Source organism: Phyllostomus hastatus, unplaced genomic scaffold (assembly GCF_019186645.2).
Source record: "Phyllostomus hastatus isolate PE091 unplaced genomic scaffold, TTU_PhHast_1.1 phas_contig_86, whole genome shotgun sequence".
Taxonomy (NCBI): domain Eukaryota; kingdom Metazoa; phylum Chordata; class Mammalia; order Chiroptera; family Phyllostomidae; genus Phyllostomus; species Phyllostomus hastatus.
In genome coordinates this window covers 33,741,617-33,761,913 of record NW_025333977.1, presented here as the reverse complement: position 1 = coordinate 33,761,913, position 20,297 = coordinate 33,741,617, and the positions used below count along the sequence as shown (strand labels likewise).

Here is a 20,297-nt window from a genome sequence, read left to right as displayed (position 1 = left end):
GCTGAGGCAAAGATGCTTTCTTGGGTTTTGTACATAACACCAGGAAGTGGGGAGGTGTTATTGAAAATGAAATTCATAGATAAAATCTTCAATGTGTCCCTTGAAATCTTCCCTTAGGTTTCTAGTGAGCAGGGCCTATTTGAACCTCCCCTGTTTTGTTTTTGGTTTTTAGTTAAAGTTTTTATTTTGTGGTTACAGCATCATGGGAGCTGCCGTCTTGTTTTTACAGCTGTTTCACAACGTTGGTGAGGAATGCCCAGCTAGCATTGACCAAGAGCAAGAAATAAGTCCAGGCATTTATGGGCTGGGTCAACTCCATAGGAATTGACACCCACTTTATTTTCCTTTTCAGTACCTGGTCTGACCGGAGAGTTTCACTCTTCACTGCTGAGCTTACCACACTCAGTGGTGATTGCAGTGTGAGTCTGTGGCTCGGGTTAAGACACATGATCTCTCTGCACCTCAGTTCATTCATCTGTAAAATGGGAATGAGAATAGCTACCCTGCTTCCCTCAGGCTTGTGATATGGAGCTTATGAGCTAGTATATATGAATAAAAATGGAAACTGTTAAAATAGGATAAAGATAAGTATAGCATCTGTTTTTTACATGCACCCTTAGATGCTTTTTCCTGAGGAACCAGTTTATCCCCACACCCCTGCTCCCCACATGTCTGTGTACTCTCTGCTGTTGAGCTGAGCACAGATATGCCTCCTGACGGAGTTGGGACGCTGTTCTCAGGGGACACTGCCAGGGAACCATCTCTATTGTGGGAAAAGGCTACAGGGCTGTGCAAAGCAGCCTGACGGAGCAGGATGGGAATGTGAGTGCCTGCCTACCTGAGGGTGCCCTGCAGCCTGTGAGCCATCCTCAAGGGGGTGGGGATCAAAAGCTCAGCCACAGGTGACTCATGGCGAGGGGCTGCCAGACCCACTCTGTTTTCCTTCCAGGTCTGGACCCCGCTGGCCCTTTATTCAACGGGAGACCGCCTGAGGACAGATTAGATCCCAGTGACGCACAGTTCGTTGACGTCATCCATTCCGACATTGACGGTAACATTCCTGTCCTTGTGTGTCAGTGACCTCCCAGACTCCCACGGAATCCTCTCCTGCACCGGGGCGGGGGACTGTCATGCAGGGGAAGATCAGGTTCCTCCAGATTCCTCCTTTTGGGGCAGGGTTCCAAATCCACGGAGATTTTGATGGGAAGCTGGTTGACAGGCACGCAGGATCTCTTGCTGGAGTGGCGGTGCTTGTCCCATGGTCTCTTCTTGTTTTCATAGTGACCATCCTGACCAGTTGAGCACAGGCTGGTTTGCACACCTTGTGGACAGGGGTTTCCATATGTACAACTGGATCCTGAAGCACGATTTTCTGTTTTTATTGGTTCTTTCTCATTCTTTCCTAAAGCAGAAATACATGGCCAAGTGGTGTATGTCTCTACACAGAGTGATTGATTCTGAACTGCCACCTCTTTGTGGATCTTCCTGGCCCTTTCTGTCTCTGTTGGTGCTGATTTCCTACCTGGAGTTGGGTACCTGTCATGGGGTTTGGGGTGGTGTTAAGGATAGGTCTTTATATCCAGATGTCTGGGAGAAGAGCTGGCGTGGGAACCTGGGGAGGGCTGAGGGGACGGAGCAGCGTGATCATTTAATCGTATACCCTTTTTGTGATACAACCACCTAAAAAGAAAAAAACAAACCCTTGACCACTTGTCCTGGGTACTCTTGTGTGGTATTCAGCGATTGTTTGCCTTAGAGAAATGTCCCTGAGAAACAGCTGAATTCTTAATGTGTTGTTGCAAAGTCTTATCTTATTTAAGTGCAGTACCTCACTGACATTCTAATGCTTGATGGAATAGAGCAGTTTATTTTTTATTCTTGGAAAGAAGTAAACTTTGAAGGAAAGTTTATAAACTTTTTTTTAAGGTCTTATTTATCTTTTTAGAGTGGGGGGAAGGGAGGGAGAAAGAAAGGAAGTGAAACATTGATCAGTTGCCTCTCTCACGCCCCCAGCTGGGCCAAACCAGCAACCTTTCCATTCACAGGCTGGTGCTCAACCCACAGAGCCATACCAGCCAGGATACAAAGTACTGATATATAAACTTTGTAGTACGCAGAGATGGACTCAAGTCCCTGATTTTGTTCTTTCTAGTGGGTTGTGTTTGTTCCTAAAGTCCCCTGAGCCTCAGTATTTTCTCAGTTACTTCATCTCAATTTACCAATGGCTGCTTTGCAGACGTTGTGAAGTTAGAAGGTGTGTAAAACACCTAGCATCATGCTCACAAACATGTATAGGTTCTCAATATATAATAACTATTATTATTCCAATAATGTATAAACTGTGTGTACAAGGGGGGACCCCCAAAATTTATAAAAAATTGTGTATTTACTCTTACATATTTAAACTTCAGTCACCTTTTTTTATGTTTTTAAAATATATTTTATTGATTATGCTATTATAATTGTCCCCTTTTTTCTCCTCTTTATCCCCCTCCACCTTGTACCCCTTCCTCTAGCATTTCCCTGACCTTAGTTCATGTCCATGAGTCATACATATAAGTTCTTGGCTTCTCCATTTCCTATTTAACCTCCCTCTGATTTTAACCTCCCTCTGTCTATCCTGTACCTACCATATATGCTTCTTATTCCCTGTACCTTTTCCCACATTCTTCTCCTTCCCCCTCCCCACTAACCTTCCTCTATGTGACCTCCATTTCTGTGATTCCATTCATGTTCTAGTTATTTGCTTAGTTTGTTTTTGTTTCTTATGTTTAGTTATTGATAGTTGTGAGTTTATTGTCATTTTACTGTTCATAGTTTTGATCTTCTTTTTTTAGATAAGTCCCTCTAACATTTCATGTAATAAGGGCTTAGTGATGATGAACTCCTTTAACTTGACCTTATCTGAGAAGCACTTTATCTGGCTTTCCATTCTACAAGATAGCTTTGCTGGATAGAGTAATTTTGGATATAGATCCTTGCCTTTCATGATTTTGAATACTTCTTTCCAGTCCTGGAGATACTTCTTTCTTGTCTGTAAGGTGTTTTTTGAGAAATCAGCTGGTAGTCTCATGGGAACGCCTTTGTAGGTAACTGTCTCCTTTTCTCTTGCTGCTTTTAAGATTCTGTCTTTATCTTTAATCTTGGGTAACTTAATTATGATGTGTCTTGTGTACTTCCCAGGGTCCAACTTCTGTGAGACTCTCTGTGCTTCCTAGACTTCCTGGAAGTCTATTTCCTTCACCAGATTGGGGAAATTTTCCTTCATTATTTGTTCAAATAAGTTTTCAATCTTGCTGTTTCTCTTCTCTTTCTGGTAACCCTATGATTCATATGTTGAAATGTTTTAAGTTGTCTCAGAGATTCCTAAGTCTTTCCTTATTTTTTTTTAAAGATTTTATTTTTATTTATTTATTTATTTTCAGAGAGGGAAGGGAGGGGGAGAAAGAGAGAGAGAGAGAGAGAAACATCCATGTGCAGTTGCAGGGGGGTCATGGCCTGCAACCCAGGCATGTGCCCTGACTGGGAATCGAACCTGCGATGCTTTGGTTTGCAGCCCGCGCTCAATCCACTGAGCTACGCCAGCCAGGGTTTCCTTATTTTTTTTGATTTCTTGTTTCTTCATTGTGTTCTGGTCAAATGTTTATTTCATCCTTCTGCTCCAAATTATTGATTTGAGTCCCCGTTTCCTTCCCTTCACTGTTGGTTCCCCATATATATATTTTTTTATTTCACTTTGTTCTTTTACTTCTTCCTGTTATTTCATTTCTTCCTTTATTTTGCAGACATACTCAATCATTTCTGTGAGCATCCTGATTACCAGTGTTTTGAACTCTGCATTTGATAGGTTGTCTATCTCCTTGTCACTTAGTTCTTTTTCTGGAGTTTTGATCTATTCTTTTATTTGGGCTATATTCTTTGTCTTGGTACACCTATTATGTAGTAAGCAGTGGAGCCTTAGGTATTCTCCAAGTGGGGCAACCCACGTCTCTACATTGTGGTGATGTATGTGGGGGAGGGGTCAGAAAAGGAGCAATGCCACTTGCTTGGCTCTCACCCTGCTTTCAGTTGCTTCCCCCACTACCCACAAGCGAATTGGGCCCTTCTGGTGCTGATTCCTGGGTGTATGTTCTAGGACCCTGTGGGTCTCTCCAGTGAACTTTCTTGTGAGGCTGGGAGTTTCTCCTGCTTTCACAACACCCACAGGTTTTTTCAGTCAGTGGTTTGAGGCTTTATTTCCCCACACTGGGACCCTGGGTTGTGTGGTCTGTCTCGCTCCTCAGTTGTTTTTTCCTGTTTATCTGAACGCAATTGTGGGACCGCCCGCTCTACCAGCTGCTGCCTCACTCACCCAGTCTGCCAGCCGTAGCCGCGCCACACATCTTCTGTGCCCCAGCTGCCCATCTCCACCCCTCCTACCGGTCTGGATTAATGTTTCTTCTTTAACTCCTTGGTTGTTGGACTTCCATACAGTTCAATTTTCTGGCAGTTCTGGTTGGTTTTGGTTTTTAAACTGGTCGTTGCCCTTCTTTTGTTTGTGTGAGGAAGCAAAGCCTCCATCTTGGCCAGAAGTTTCTAAACTTCAGTCACCTTCAAAGTACTCTCAACTTGATGCAATACACCTAAGAAGACATTTTTTTCCAAAAGCTTTTGAACTTGTCGATTTTGATGCCTTTTAGTGCTTCTGCCTTTTTGTTTGTTTGTTTGTTTTACTTCCTCCATGTCAACAAACATTTCTCTTTGAGAACTTTTTTCATGTGAGGAAACAAAACATAGGCACTCAGGTGAGATCAGGTGAATAGGGAGGGTGGGACATGGGGGATCATGCCATTTTTTGGTCAAATACTGCTGAATACTCATCGAGGTATGGGCAGGTAGGTGTGCTTGTAAATCACCCATCATGACATGGGCAAACAATTTGAAAGGGTCTTTAGAAAAGTTCACCAAAGCCGAATGCAGCCTCTCCCAACAATGCCAGCTGGCACACTGTTACAGATGGGTTCCTAGAACACCCGCCTAGCCGGGGAAGCCTGTACTACAAGGTGTCTGCCTTCCAGAAGCTAATTCTGTTTTTTTTGGGGGGTCCCCAATTGTACATATATAAATAATCCTTTTAATCAAGCATTTTACTGATTATTTGGGGGCTGCAAGGGTAAAGAGAATAGGCAATTATTAAATCTATCTATAGTTTTTTAGGTCGCTGTTTTCTAGAAGATTTTCCAATCTCTTTACCATACTAGATCCCAAAATTTAAAATTTTTTTCTACTAAGTAAAAATTTATTCTTCCCTGTTTCTTATTCATTAAATATTTACACAAATTCAAGTAGAGGCTTAAGAAGCACCCAGAAAATAGAGGGCTCCAGAGAAATGTTATGAAGAAAACTATCCTTTTATCAGCCTTGCAGTGAATGAGTGACCAAACTCTCTTAGGTCTTCAGAAACATCAGAAATAAGCTCTATCACTGTCTTCATAGTCTCCCAGTTATTGTGTGCGTATGTGTGTACAGCAATGATACTCTCTAACTAGCTGGGTAACTTTGGGAAAAATATTTAAACTGAAATAAATAGAATAATAATAATTAATAATAATACAACCCCTGTCCAACTCCTGCAGGCAAATGAGTGATGAGATGTGAACAGTTCAAAGCAGTCTAAAACACAGTGTGCTCTCTTTTAGCCCTGGGCTACAGGGAACCATTAGGAAACATAGACTTCTACCCAAATGGAGGAGTGGATCAACCTGGTTGTCCCAAAACAATCTTGGGAGGTAAGTGCAAATACTTTATATATTTTTGTCTTTAAAAAGGTATATTTAAAAAATTTGATATTCTATGTGGGATAGTTTTTAATAAAAAGTATTCCTGAGCTCTGGCTGGTGTGGCTTAGTTGAGTGCCAACCTGCGAACCAAAGGGTTGCTGGTTCAATTCCCAGTCAGGACACAGACCTGCGTTGCAGGCCAGGTCCCCAGTGGGGGGCGCTTGAGAGACAACCACACATTGATATTTCTCTTCTTCTCTTTGTCTCTCCATTCCTCTATCTAAAAATAAATAAAATCTTTAAAAAAACATTCCTTCTGATTCCCAGTCAGGGTACATGCCTGGGTTGCAGACCCAGACATGATGTTTCTCTCTTTCTCTATCTCCCTCCCTTCCCTCTCTAAAAAAAATAAATAAATAAAATCTTAAAAAAAAAAGAAAGACAAAATGGCAGCAAATTTAGCCAGAAGAAATTAAAAAAAATATTCCTGAGAAGGTAGAGGTGGTATAAATATGTTATAAATTTAAAACTGTTGTTTATATATTTTTAAATAAAGATTTTATTTATTTTTAGAGAGAGGGGAAGGGAGGGAGAAAGAGAAGGAGAGAAACATCAATCAGGACCAAGGACTGAACCTACAACCCAGGCGTGTACCCTGACTGAGAATGGAACCAGTGGTCTTTTGCTTTGCAGAACAATGCCCATCCTGGTCAGGGCTCAAATATACTACTTTTAATATCCATAACTAAATAATTAAAAGCTATTATGAATTATTTGTCTCTCTTGGAAAGGTGTGTCTTTGACCTAGAAATTTCATATCTGGAAATTTCTTCTAGAGAAATAATAGGAAATATGGACAAAAATTAGAGGGCAAAGGTATTTAACATAGTGTCATTTACAGTACAGGGTCCTGCAAAAGTAATGCCTGCTTGAATGTGGTTGGTAGGGTACACGCATGTCTTGCATGAGATGGACTGCAAATTGAACATTTCATCTAAAGTGTTGTATGGTGTGCTTGAGTGTGATAGTGTTATGTTACAGAATTACGTGCTTATGATTTTGTAATAAAAGATTTTGTAATAAAAATGGGGTGTTATTTGTGCCAGACCCTGTAGTTAGATTTTTAGAAGTAATCTAAATGTCCAACATAAGAAAATTATTAAATGAATATGGTACACCCACATAAAGGAATATAGTTTTTAAAAGTCTTATTTTCAGAAATTAATGAAAATTCTTACAGTGTGATATGAAAGGAAAAAGACACAAACTGTACAGCATGATCCCCACTTATTTTTAACTGCATATTTATATGCGTGTAAGTACAGAAGAGAAGACTAAACATAAATGCTCCAAACAATTACAAGGTGATCAATGGATATTAGACCTCTATGTGATTTTTGCATCATTATTTTCTATTATTTTGTATTTTCTTCTTTTTTTAGGTTATTTCCTCCTATTCTTTTTTAAAATATATTTTATTGATTATGCTATTACAGTTGTCCCATTTCCTCCCCTTCATTCCCCTCCACCCTGCACACCCTCTCCCACCCACATTCCCCCCTTTAGTTCATGTCCATGTGTCATAAGTTCTTTAGCTTCTGCATTTCCCATACTATTCTTGCCCTCCCCCTTTCTATTTTCTACCTACCATCTATGCTACTTATTCTCTGTACCTTTTCCCCTTCTCTCCTCCTCCCACTCCCCTGTTGCTAACCCTCCATGTGATCTCCATTTCTGTGGTTCTGTTCTTGTTCTAGTTGTTTGCTTAGTTTGTTTTTGTTTTTGTTTTAGGTGTGGTTGTTAATAGTTGTGAGCTTGCTGTCATTTTACTATGCATGTTTTTTATCTTCTTTTTCTTAGATAAGTCCCTTTAACATTTCATAAAATAAGGACTTGGTGATGATGAATTCCTTTAACTTGACCTTATCTGAGAAGCACTTTATCTGCCCTTCCATTCTAAATGAAAGCTTTGCTGGATAGAGCAATCTTTATTTTGTATTTTCTTTTTTTTTAAATATCATTTTGTTGATGCTTTACTTTAAATAAAGATCATTTTTTTAAAGATTTTATTCATTTATTTTCAGAGACAGAAGGGAGGGAGATAGAGAGAGAGGGAGAGAAACATCAATATGCGGTTGCTGGGAGTTATGGCCTGCAACCCAGGCATGTGCCCTGGAGGGGAATCAAACCTGCGACACTTTGGTTCGCAGCCCACACTCTATCCACTGAGCTATGCCAGCCAGGGCTTTATTTTGTATTTTCTTAATGAGCATACGAGGTCTGTCCAGAAGGTGTCCAGCCATGTAATATAAAAGATAGGAAAATTTATTAAAGAAAATACAAGATACAAGAAATATTGTACGTAGGACAATGATGCCTCAGTTGCCTTCAAAGTAGGCACCTTGGGATCTCACACAGCTCTCCCAGTCACCATCAGCTGCCCTGATGTATTTTCCTGAATCTCACCGACAGTCTGAAATTTCTTCCCTTTCATAGTTGATTTTAGTTTTGGGAAAAGCCAGAAGTTGTGGGGTGCCAAATCTGGGCTGTAGGGGGCTGAGTCATCTGGGTGATTTGATGTTTCTCCAAAAAACTTTGCAAGAGATGTGATGCATGAGCAGACGCCTTGTTGTGACGAAGCTGCTAATCATCCATTGTCCATAGTGGTGGCCTTCAGAATCATCCAAATAGTTTCCGTGGAGAAATGTTCAAGCTTAATGCAAAATTTGATGCAGAATCATTGTTCTACTGCTCAGTAATCTTGAATGCAATGCCCACACAGTACACATGCTCACTCAATGGTGTCTACTGCCCCCACTGACTAGTACAGTGAAGTCATCATTGTTCACACATGCACATGAACACTCTCCTTGGCTTCCAGGTTACCTTGATGGTGTGCAAACTGTTCTCATTATATTAACAATGGCTGGACAGACCTCACATATTACTTTATAATGAGAAAAAGAACTCACAAAACAAAAGTGCATGGTTGGCCCTGGGCATTGTGGCTCAGTTGGTTGGAGCATCATCCTATAAACTGAATGGTTGCTGGTTTGATTCCTAGTCAGGGCACATGCTTGTGTTGCAGGTTTGATCCCCGGTCAGGGCATATGTGGGAGGAACTGATTGGTGTTTCGCTCTCACATCGGTGTTTTTCTCTCACACTGGTGTTTCTCCTTCTCTCCCTTCCTCTCTAAAACCAATGGAGAAATGTCCTCAGGTGAGGATAAAGAAAATGGGTAATTGGAAGACAACATAAAAGGGGGGTGAGGGACCAAATTAAAAACCCATTCCTAAGTGCTCTAAATTTATATTTCACCATTGCTAGAGAAAGTTAAATGGTCTAGAAAAAGATGATCTTGTTACAAAATGGTAGCTTATATGGCCTCACAGGAAGGATGTGCTGTTTGAAAATGACTTGAATGAAATGGCATAATAGGGCCAACTGTATGGTACCATAAATGGTAAGCAATCCTGTCCCACATCCATGAGTAGACAAAGATAATATGCTCTGCTTATAAAGGACATCCTCTGTATTGTTATTCATTGTTTTTGCAAGTGGAAGACCCAGAAACAGTAAATAAATATTAGCTTCCTAAGTGGGCCTAAGTGGAAACTTTGAAGAAAGAGGAACATTGATCTGATTCCAGCGTCCAGAGCTGTCCAGACCACTCGCTCACAGACATGACTCCTCCGTTCACTGGGCTCACTGTTTCCTATTCAGATCCTTACCTCCACTGATTACTCATCTTTGGAACCTTGTCTGAGTAACCTCATCCGGACCCAGGATGGCGTCTCCCACCATCCTTTCTCAAAGCTATCTCCTCTGCTTGCCCTCCTTGGGGATCTTCCTCAACCAACGTCCCCTCCCCCACCATGGCTTCTTTTTTTGATGTCTTCATTTAAATGTTCTGGACTTCTGCTGAAAACCTCTGGGGAATCTCTGACTACCATTGAATTTTTCTCCTCTGTTTCACTTGACAAAGGAAGGGTTCTACCACATAATAGCTGTGTAACCTTGGCAAGTCATTTAATCTCTCTGAGTCTCAATATCCTGCTAGGTCAAACGGGGACAGTCATGCCTACCTTCTTTTTCCCTCCTGTCACTCTCCACTCTGATTCCTGATCTATGGGTTTTTATAAGGATTAAATGGAATAGAATATGTCGAAGCTATTAGTACAGTGCCTGGTATATAGGAGACATGATAAATTGTGTGTGTGTGTGTGTGCATATCATATGTGATGTACTATTATTAAATGTTACAGCTGCTCTATTCATTTATTTTGTTTTTATTTTTTGATTTGAGAGAGAGAGATAGAAGAGGGGAGAGAAAGAGAGAGAGAGAGGGAGACATTGATTTGTTTTTTCACTTTATTTATGCATTCATTGGTTGATTCTCATATGTGCCCTGACCAGGGATCAAACCTGCAACCTTGGCATATCAGGATGACACTTTAACCAGCTGAGCTGCCCAGCCAGGGCTTCTGCTCCATTCTTTAACCATTCCTTTTACAACCCAGGACTTCAGTACTTTAAGTGTGACCACCAGAGGTCCGTGTACCTGTACCTCTCCTCCCTGAGAGAGAACTGTGCCGTTACTGCATATCCCTGCGACTCCTACCGGGACTATAGGAACGGCAAGTGTGTCAGCTGTGGCGCCCCGCAGCAGGAGCCCTGTCCAGTTCCGGGTGAGTCCAATGAGCAGTCTCCCCTCTGGCTAGCCGGGAGCGAATCTTTGGAAGGAACCCTAGCACCATTTTAGTCTCTAGAACTGAGCCTCAAAATTGTGTGCTTTTCGAAAATTTACCTGGTCAGCCTTTCCTAGCCAGTTTGCTGCATGAAGTCCTTTGGGGTCTCCTAACCAGTGTCAGAAAAGCCGTCTGAGTAGGATTTCATCCAGAAGGTAGTGCAACCTCTCTGGACACTCTATTCTAGGATGAAAAAGAAGGTTCCAGAAGAGTTTCTAAGCCCATCCAGGGCACAGTCACCTTGTATAGCCTGCTCCCATACAGACAGGAACACCCTCTCCTTGCACACTACCTCTCTGCTGGGGGGAAAGTCACCGTGACCCCTTCTGTCAAACGAGCCTTGCAGAATTATCCCTTCCAACAAGTTGTGTCTTCTATAAGTGCCGTTGTGCCACGCTTTGGCTCCTGTGTGCATTGTATGGGGGTGGGGCAGCGTGATAGATACCATGGAGGCTGATTGGATGTTTGCTCAGGGGTAATAGAAACAGTTCAGGTGGTGAGGACTTTGGAACCAGATGGTGATGAGAATTTTCTAATTGCTCCCAAAGGAAAAACCTAAGTTAACATTAGGGCATGTTATAGACAAGGGTTTCTCAATCTCAGTTATGCAGTGCAATCACCAAGAGAGCTTTTTCAAATTGCTGATACCTAGGTCCCACCCCAGATCATTTAAGTCAGAAGGCAGAGGCCATTTGCTAGGAGTGGGGACAGAGGAGAGAGAGGGGGGCTCCACCCTTTTCTGCATGCCCAAACATGAAGGAGGACATTTATCTGCTTAGTGACACAGTCACATGGCAAACCCAGGTTCTGTGCAATTTAGAGGCCCGTTTATAGTTCCACAAAGCAGGGGCCCGAATGTAGTTCAAGAAAGCACATTGGTTTGCATGAGTGATGCTATTCTAGGTATAAACCTGAATCTGTTTTAACTGTAAAATGAATGTATTCCTGAAAAATATCAGTGCTATTTTTAGTCTGCCCCAGTTCCCCAGCTCTGCTACTGAGAACCAGGGCTGGGTGATGTAATGTCAATAGAAAGAGGGGTCCTTTCTTCACGCCCCAGCTCTTAGGAACAGGACATGGGGCAGGGTATGGCGGGTGCTGGGCAGGCACTGCCTGGGGGCTCTCTGGTCCTCAGCGTGAGGCTGGTGTGAGGGGGACTAACTCAGTGGTGACGGCGGGGTGACTCATTGTTCTCTGTACCTCCCCAGCCACTCTTACATTTCCATGATAACATGTGAGCGTTACACTTCTCCTGCTTGTTTTATAGGGTATTATGCTGATACTTGGAAAGATTATCTAAGGGAGAAGGATCCTCCTATGACTAAAGCATTCTTTGACACAGCTGAGGAGAAACCATTTTGCAGTGAGTGGTGAACGTGGTTGTTTGCTTTTTCCCAATCCTTTTATTTTCAGAATGGCTGAGTCTCAGCTCCTGGCTACTTCTTAGCAAATGAAGGCCCTTGGTGAGGCCTGGGTTTTGGCACTGGCAAGGTCTAGGTCTAATCCTGACTCTACCACATACTAGCTGTGTGGCCTTGGTTAAGACACTTGACCTCTCTGAGTCTCAATGTCCTGATAAGTGAAATGGGGATAAAAATGCCTATCTCCTGGGGTAGAAGGGTTAAAATCTCAACAAATCATAGTGGTTGACTTCATCTTCCAGAAAATTCCTTGATCCCCAAGAGACATGAGATTGGGGCTAGGGAAAATTAGGTGTCAGCCACATTGATGCATCAGTTCCAGCTCCAGAGCAGCCATGCTGAGCTGCTAGAGACACTGAGAGGTTGGGTATTCCAGATGGGAGCTAAATGGGGTAGCAGATACGATGCCTGGGGAAGCCAGCGGGGGTTTTCCTGGGCAGATGTATGTCTTATAATCTTGTCTCCCATTTCACTTTTCTTGGAGGCAACCCTTGTAAAAGAGGCCGCAGGTGCCTGGGTTTCCCTCCTTCTTTAGGGCCACGTGTGGCAGCCCAGGGTTTTGTGTCTGCCAGGTCCGGATGGGGCAAGCCCTTGAGCAATAATAACAGGCCATGACATGGCAACTCCAGAGCTTCCCTCCCTCCCTCCCTCCCTTGTGGGACAGCCATCTCCCTGAGCCTCTTTCCCTTTCTCTGCAACTCTGACCGAGAGTTGCAGATCCGAATATTGTGGCGGGATCCCCATTTTCCCAAAGCATTCTTGACCTTAGGGAGCAAAGAGCAGAGAGGAAGAGGAGTTCTCTGAACACATCATGTACTCTCTTTACCCGAACAGGAATTTATCGGGTGCCTATAAGGTGTTACCGCTGAAATTACAAAGAGGAGTAATCGTCCCTTTATTCTTTCTCAGTTATTGCTGTAGTATATTTACCTTTTTTCGTAACCCCATAAGATATTATTCAAGCAATATTTATATGGATATATCCATTCATTTACCATTTTTTTGATTATCATTTTTTTCTGACTTTTTGCAAATAAAGTGTGCTAATGATAGGAGAATCTCAGAGCATAATAGGAACTCCAAGAGGTAGATCCGATTTAGTTTGAGGGTCGATGAAGGCCTCCTGGAGGAAATGACATTAAACTGAAACTTGATAGATGAGTTGACAAAGGCAGCAAAGTAAGAATGTTCAGGTCCAAGGGGTCTCTGGTTCGATTCCCAGGCGGGGCACATGCTTGGGTTGCAGGCCAGGTTCCCAGTGGGGGTCATGTGAGAGGCAACCACACATTAATGTTTCTCTCCCTCTCTTTCTCACTCCCTTCCCCTCTGTCTAAACATAGATAAATAAAGTCTTTTTAAAAATTAAAAAAAAAGAACATTCAGGTGAGGGGAAGGCCCAGGAGCAAGAGGGAGCTTGGCAGTGCAGCTGGTGTGGCATGACTGAGGACGTGATGAGGGAGGCTGGGGAGGCTGGCGGACATGGCCCAGGCTGTGGAAGACCTTGTCGGCTGTGGAGGGTCTCTAATGGCACCTTGCTGGTGTATTCTGAAATGGGCAGGGTTTGAAGTGAACTGGTCACAGTCAGCAGCAGGCCACGAGACCTTGGCCAGTAAGGTGGGAACACTGATATTCAACGGTGCTGCCTAAACATGGCGACTGGATACCGTTGAATTCTGCTGTCACTCAAGCCATCTTTACCAAGGAGAATAGAAGGGAGTATTAGAAAATTCTACCCTGGATATTTGCAGAGAAACTAGAAATGAACTAAAAAAGAGACTCAGTTATTAGGGAGGTTGGGTTCTTAGGAACTGACCCTTTAGGGGAGCAGTTGGGAATACCTCTCTCTCTTACCATGTTTCTCCTGGTTTTGCAGTATATCATTACTTTGTGGATATTATAACGTGGAACAAGAGCATAAGAAGAGGGTCCATTACAATCAAATTGAGAGACAAAGCTGGAAACACCACAGAATCCAAAATCAATCAGTAAGTTGGGTTGGGTTAGTTTGCAGTCTGCTATTTTCCTTTTTGCTCAGAGAAATTAAATCCCAAATATACCTATTCTTATTTTCATGTCTGTACTTTTCTTTGTTCTACAAAAGATATAAGAGGACATATTGTGTAATTGCTTCCCGTGGCTGTTGACCTCCCAGGCTCTTTACAAATGGATTGGTGCAAGGATTACCTCTGCCGTCCTTCCTTCTTCCTTCCCTACCCTCTGCCCCTCCCCCCTTCCTCCTCTCACCCTCTCTCTCTCCCTTCCTTCCTTTTCTCCCTCACCTCCTCCCTTCCTTTGTTTAAACATTTAATTACAGAAGTTATCTTCACCTGCTGTGAAAGACTTAAACAGTAAAGGAGAACGTAAAACAAAAGTGCAACTTCTTGGTCCATCCCAACAATCCCACCCTGACAGACACCCACCCCCATACATGTATGTTTCTATTCTTTTATGAGCTCACCACACACACACACACACACACACATATGTGTGTACACACACACATACACGTGTGTATGTTTGTAAAACTCAGAGAATGTAACTTATAGTAGAAAATTGGAAACACCTTAAAAATCCCATAATGAGGAAATGGTTAATTTAAATATTCCCATATAATAGAATATTATTCATACATTGAGGTTTTCAGGAAAATTAAATAAAATGCTTATAATATGTGAAGTGAAAAGCATCAGGATATAAAATTATATTAAGTATAAAACTTAACAATGTATTCTCTATATATATGAGGTTTTCGCTTGGCAATATTAGAAAAGTGAAATAGAAACATGACAAAGCATTAGATTTCCCTTTGGGTGGTGGAAATATGAGTGCTTGTTTTCAGCTTCTCTTTACTTTTTCAATTTTGTATATATTGTGTGTATGTATTATATACTTATATATGTTTTAAAATAATTAATAATTTTTTCATCTATTACTTCTACATTTGAGAAAAAGAAAAAAAATACCCTAAACTCTGTACTTTAAGCAAAGGAACTCTAGGCTCATTTTGCTCATGTACTCAGGAAGTGTTTCCTGGGTCCTGCTGACTGCAAGGCATTCGGGTCATTTCTCAGCCTTACCCGTAGAAGACCGAGTAGAATGTCATCTGAAACTGGCAAGTGCCTAATGGGTTCACTGTGCAGATTTAGAAACTGTGGGTGGGTGGTTTAGAGGTGACTTTTTAAAATGCATCCTTGAATAATAATAATAATAATAATAATAATAATAATAGCCTTTGTTTATTGAAGTAAGCTCATTGCACACATTGGCTAATGAAATTCTCACTAGAACCCTGAGAGGTAGTATTACCATCTCTATTTTATGAATGAGGAAACTGAGGCTCAGAGAGGTCAAGTAATGTGGTCAGTATCACACAGCTAGCTGATCAGGGTGAATTAGGTAAAATCAGAGGCATGTCTGTCCAACCCCAAAGCCCATAGCTTTAATTACTATATTACATTCCTCCCACTGAGCTGTATTGCTCCCTTCACCCACCACACTTAAGGTTGTGAGTAGTGTGGGGTTTTTTTAGGGTTATTCATGGCTCTGTTTCATAGAACTCACCACAGTGTCAATATTCTCAAACCCACAGCAGGGCAGCATTTTCTGGGAGAGCACCATTAGGTAGGTATAGCACACCTTGAGGAATCAGCCTCAGGTGGTTTCTGCGCCGTGACCTTCAGTGAGGAAGCTAGGCAGAGACCTCATCTGGAGGTTCTAGGGAATAGCAGGGGAGATTGTGCAGTTACATAATGGGAAGTGTTCACCTAGCAAAATTTGAGTATTCGTGCCAATAATTCCTTTACATGTCTTAGAAGTTTTAATTTACACAGTAAATTTCTTCCAAGGATGAACTCCTAAATTTATTTGGAGGTTTTTGTCTTGAATACATATGATGGAGACCTTAACATCTTTATTTTAGTCATGGTTAATCATTCTCATCCTAGTCATGTTTGTGAAAAAGTCATCACCAATCAGAGAGTATATGGGGCAGGGGAGGAAATACATGTTCTATTACATGGGAGATAATGGCTACTTCTTTTTGCAAGACAGACTTTAACATTTTAATATTATTTTCACAATTCAAGGTAAAGGAAATGATAGTATGTACTTTGAGTTTATCCAGTCTTACCAGACTATGGTACAAATGGGGTCACATTCAAGGTCTGCCTGATGACTCTCCCTATATCCACATGTTAGATGTATTTCTTTTTTAACCTTGAAGAATATTGAGATATAATTCACATCCTGTAAAATCATCCTTTATTTTTTTTAAAGATTTTACCTATTGCCCTGGCTGGTGTGGCTCAGTGAATTGAGTGCCAGCCTGCAAACCAAAGGGTACCTGGTTTGATTCCCAGTCAGGGCATGTGCCTGTGTTGTGGGTGGGTCCCCAGCTGTGTGTGCATGAGAGGCAACTATACGTTGATGTTTCTCTCCCTCTCTTTCTCCCTTCCTTTTTCTAAAAATAAATAAATAAAATCCTTAAAAACTTTTTACCTATTTATTTTTAGGAAGAGGCGAAGGGATGTAGAAAGAGAGGGAGAGAAACATCTGTGCATGAGAGATCGATCAGCCGCCTCTCACTACGCCCCCAAACGGAGACCTGGCCCACAACCCAGGCATGGGCCCTGACTGGGAATCGAATTGACAGCCTTCTGGTTCACAGGCCAGCATTCAAGCCACTGAGCCACACCAGCTAGGGCAAAAATTTATCCTTTAAAAGCATCTGTTTCCTTGTCTGTAAAATGAAGATAATACCTAGCAGAATTTTTCAGGGGATTGGAGATATATGTCAAGAGTTGCCTGGCATATAGCAGGCAGCACACACCTTTCTGAGGTCATAGCATTTCATCAGTCCTGGGGGCAGCAGCTTCACTTACACAGTCCTTTGGAATCCAGTGGGCTTTGCCCACAATCATCGGCCACTGCAGGCTATGGACTCAAGTGGCTCCCACTCACTTGTGATTTGTAAGCTTCAAAAGTGTTTTCTTTCACTGGCAATCTATATCCATTTAAAAAATATTATCTCTTCCTTCTAGTGAACCAGCAAAATTTCAGAAATACCACCAAGTGAGTTTGCTTGCAAGATTTAATCAAGATCTGGAGAAAGTGGCAGCCATTTCCTTGGTCTTCTCCACAGGATCTGTAATAGGCCCGACATACAAGCTCAGGATTCTCCGAATGAAGTTAAGGTCGCTTGCCCATCCAGAGAGGTGAGCCATACATAGATAGGCTGGGGTTGACAAGCTCCTGCTTTCCAAAGATGCTGTTGGTATTGGTCCAGTCTGCTTGGTCTAATGCTATAATTCGACTTCATCAATCACAATGAAGGAGATGAGGGGTTTTCTAAGAATATACCTTTTTTAAAAAATATATTTTATTGATTATGCTATTACAGTTGTCCCCTTTTTTCTCTCCCTTTATCCTCCTCCCCCAGTGCCTCCATTCCATCCAGCGCCCCCCACTTTAGTTCATGTCCATGGGTCATACATGTAAGTTCTTTGGCCTCTCCATTTCCTATACTATTCTTAACCTCCCCCTGTCTATTTTTTACCTACCAATTATGCTACCTATTCCCAATTTCCCCCCTCCCACTCCCCACTGATCATCCCCCATGTGATTTCCATTTCTGTGATTCTGTTCCTGTTCCAGTTGTTTGTTTAGTTTATTGTTGGTTTGTTTAGTTTATTGTTTAGTTTATTTAGTTTAGTTTTAGGTTCAGTTGTTGATAGTTGTGAGATTGTTGCCATTTTACTGTTCATAGTTTTGATCTTTGTTTCTTAGATAAGTCCTTTTAGCATTTCATATGATAAGGGTTTGATGATGAACTCCTTTAACTTTACTGTATCTGGGAAGCATTTTTATCTCCCCTTCCATTCTAAATGAGAGCTTTGCTGGATAGGGCAATCTTGGATGTAGGTCCTTGCCTTTCATGACTTGGAATACTTCTATCCAGCCCCTTCTTGCCTGTAAGGTCTCTTGTGAGAAATCAGCTGACAGTCTGATGGGAACTCCTTTGTAGGTAATACTCTGTTTTTCTCTTGCTGCTTTTATGATTCTCTTCTTACCTTTAATTTGGGTAATATAATTATGATGTGCCTTGGTGTGTGCTTCCTTGGGTCCAACTTCTTCGGGACTCTGTGTGCTTCCTGGACTTGCATGTCTATTTCCTTCACCAGACTGGGGAAGTTTTCTTTCATTATCTGTTCAAATAAGTTTTCAATTTCTTGCTTTTCCTCTTCTCTTTCTGGCACCCCTATGATTCAGATGTTGGAACGTCTAAAGCTGCCCCAGAGGTTCCTAAGCATCTCCTCATTTCTTTGAATTCTTGTTTCTTCATTCTGTTCTGGTTGAATGTTTATTTCTAATTTTTGTTCCAAATCATTGATTTGAGTCCCAGTTTCTTTCCTTTTACTGTTGGTTCCCTGTATAGTTTTCTTTATGTCACTTTGTATAGCCTTCACTCCTTCCTTTATTTTGCATCTGTACTCAGCCATTTCTGTGAGCATCCTGATTACCAGTGTTTTGAACTCTGCATCTGATAGGTTGACTATCTCTTCATTGTTTAGTTCTTTTTCTGGGGTTTTGATTTGTTCTTTCATCTGGGCCATATTTCTTTGTCTTGGTACACCTGTTACATTGTAAGAGGTGGAACCTTAAGTATTTGCCAGGGTGGGGCAACTGACTTCTCTGAGTTGTGGTGCTGTATGTGGGGGAGGGGTCTGAGAGGGAACAATGCCACTTGCTTAGCTCTTGCCCCACTTTCAGTCACTTCCTCCACTTCCCACAAGTGAATTTTGCCCTTTCAGGTGCTGCCTGGGCTGATTCCCAGGTGGGTGGGCTTGTGTACTTTCTAGGACCCCATGGGACCCTCCCATAGAATCTCCTGTGAGACTGGCAGTTTGTCTCACCGCTGTAACCCCCACAGGTTTTTACAGCCAGAGATGCTGAGGTTTTATTTTCCCACACTGGAACCCTGGGTTGCATGGTCTGTCTTGCTCCCCAGTTGTTTCTCCTGGCTTATCGGCATGCAAATATGGGACTCCCCAGTCCGCCAGCCGCCACCTTGCTGCGTATCCTCTCTGCCCTGGCTGCCCATCTCCACCCCTCCTACCAGTCTGGATGAATGTTTCTTTTTTAATTCTTTGGTTGTCAGACTTCCATACAGTTTGACTTTCTGGCAGCTCTGCTTATTTTTGTTTTTTAAATTGGTTGTTATGCTTCTTTGGTTGTGCAAGGAAGCAAGAAAGCAAAGTGTATCTATCTACCTACGCCTCCATCTTGGCTGGAAGCCCTTGAGTTATTCCAAGAATAGACTTGATAGAAACAATTAGCCCAGTAATCCAAGAGAATTTTACTGTTATGTACTTAAGGATAAATGACCTAATAATCTAAGGAAATAATGTTATATGTTTAGAATTATACAGTTCCTCCCTAACCACTCTAACCACACTGTTTTACAAGCTGATAATTTGTTGTGAAAAAGAAAACCTCATATAATTTGGCAAACTGATAGAACAGGGACTTGTACCATAAAAAATGGTCCAGAAAAATCAGAACATTGTATTTCATTGATACAATATGAAAGTATCATATCAGTGTGAACTTTGATAATTGCACTGAGAATATTGTTGTTCTTAGGAATACACACTAACGAATTAAGTGGTCAATAAAAAATGTTAAAAAAAGAATTAAGTGGCAAACGACCTATTCTCAGTTGGTTCAAAAACAGTAAACAACAATGTTGTGTGTGTGTGTGTGTAGAGAGAGAGAGAGAGAGAGAGAGAGAGAGAGAGACAGCAACAAGGGAGAGAAGACAGGCTGTGATGGTGTGTATGTTCTGTTACTAATGCCACACATGGTCCTAGAGTCCAGTCCCTGGATGGAGCTAGTCAGGAAGTGATGTGGACAGTTAGTACTTTATAAATACCTTTTTCCTGAAGGTTTAGGCTACCCTAAAACATTTAATAATACAAGTTTCTCCTAAAAGAAGAGTTATTACATCTAAAAACAATAGGACTTTTTTTTTAAGATTTTTATTTATTTATTTTTTAGAGAGGGAAGGGAGGGAGAGAGAGAGAGAGAGAGAGAAACATCAATGTGCAGTTGCTGGGGGTCATGGCCTGCAACCCAGGCATGTACCCTGACTGGGAATCAAACCTGCAACACTTTGGTTCGCAGCCTGCGCTCAATCCACTGAGCTACACCAGCCAGGCATGATAGGACTTCTTAACACTTTTTTCCATGATTACCAGAGGAATACATGTTCATTTAAAAAATTTGGAAAGTTCAAAAAGTGTTGGGAAGCAGAGAAACATCCCACATAATGTCCTTATTCAGAGGTAACCACTGTTAATACTTTTGGTTA

The 20,297-nt window shown here is 41.8% G+C and overlaps 1 protein-coding gene across 1 annotated transcript in view; it reads left to right on the top strand.

Moving 5' to 3' along the window:
• LIPH (lipase H) overlaps window positions 1-20,297 on the top strand; it is a 47,301-nt gene that overhangs the window by 24,056 nt on the left and 2,948 nt on the right. The window contains exons 4-9 of the mRNA XM_045852087.1: window positions 950-1,051; window positions 5,679-5,768; window positions 10,281-10,448; window positions 11,776-11,871; window positions 13,803-13,914; window positions 16,969-17,142. Coding sequence (XP_045708043.1) covers window positions 950-1,051; window positions 5,679-5,768; window positions 10,281-10,448; window positions 11,776-11,871; window positions 13,803-13,914; window positions 16,969-17,142 — 742 coding nt within the window. The remainder of the gene's footprint in view (window positions 1-949; window positions 1,052-5,678; window positions 5,769-10,280; window positions 10,449-11,775; window positions 11,872-13,802; window positions 13,915-16,968; window positions 17,143-20,297) is intronic.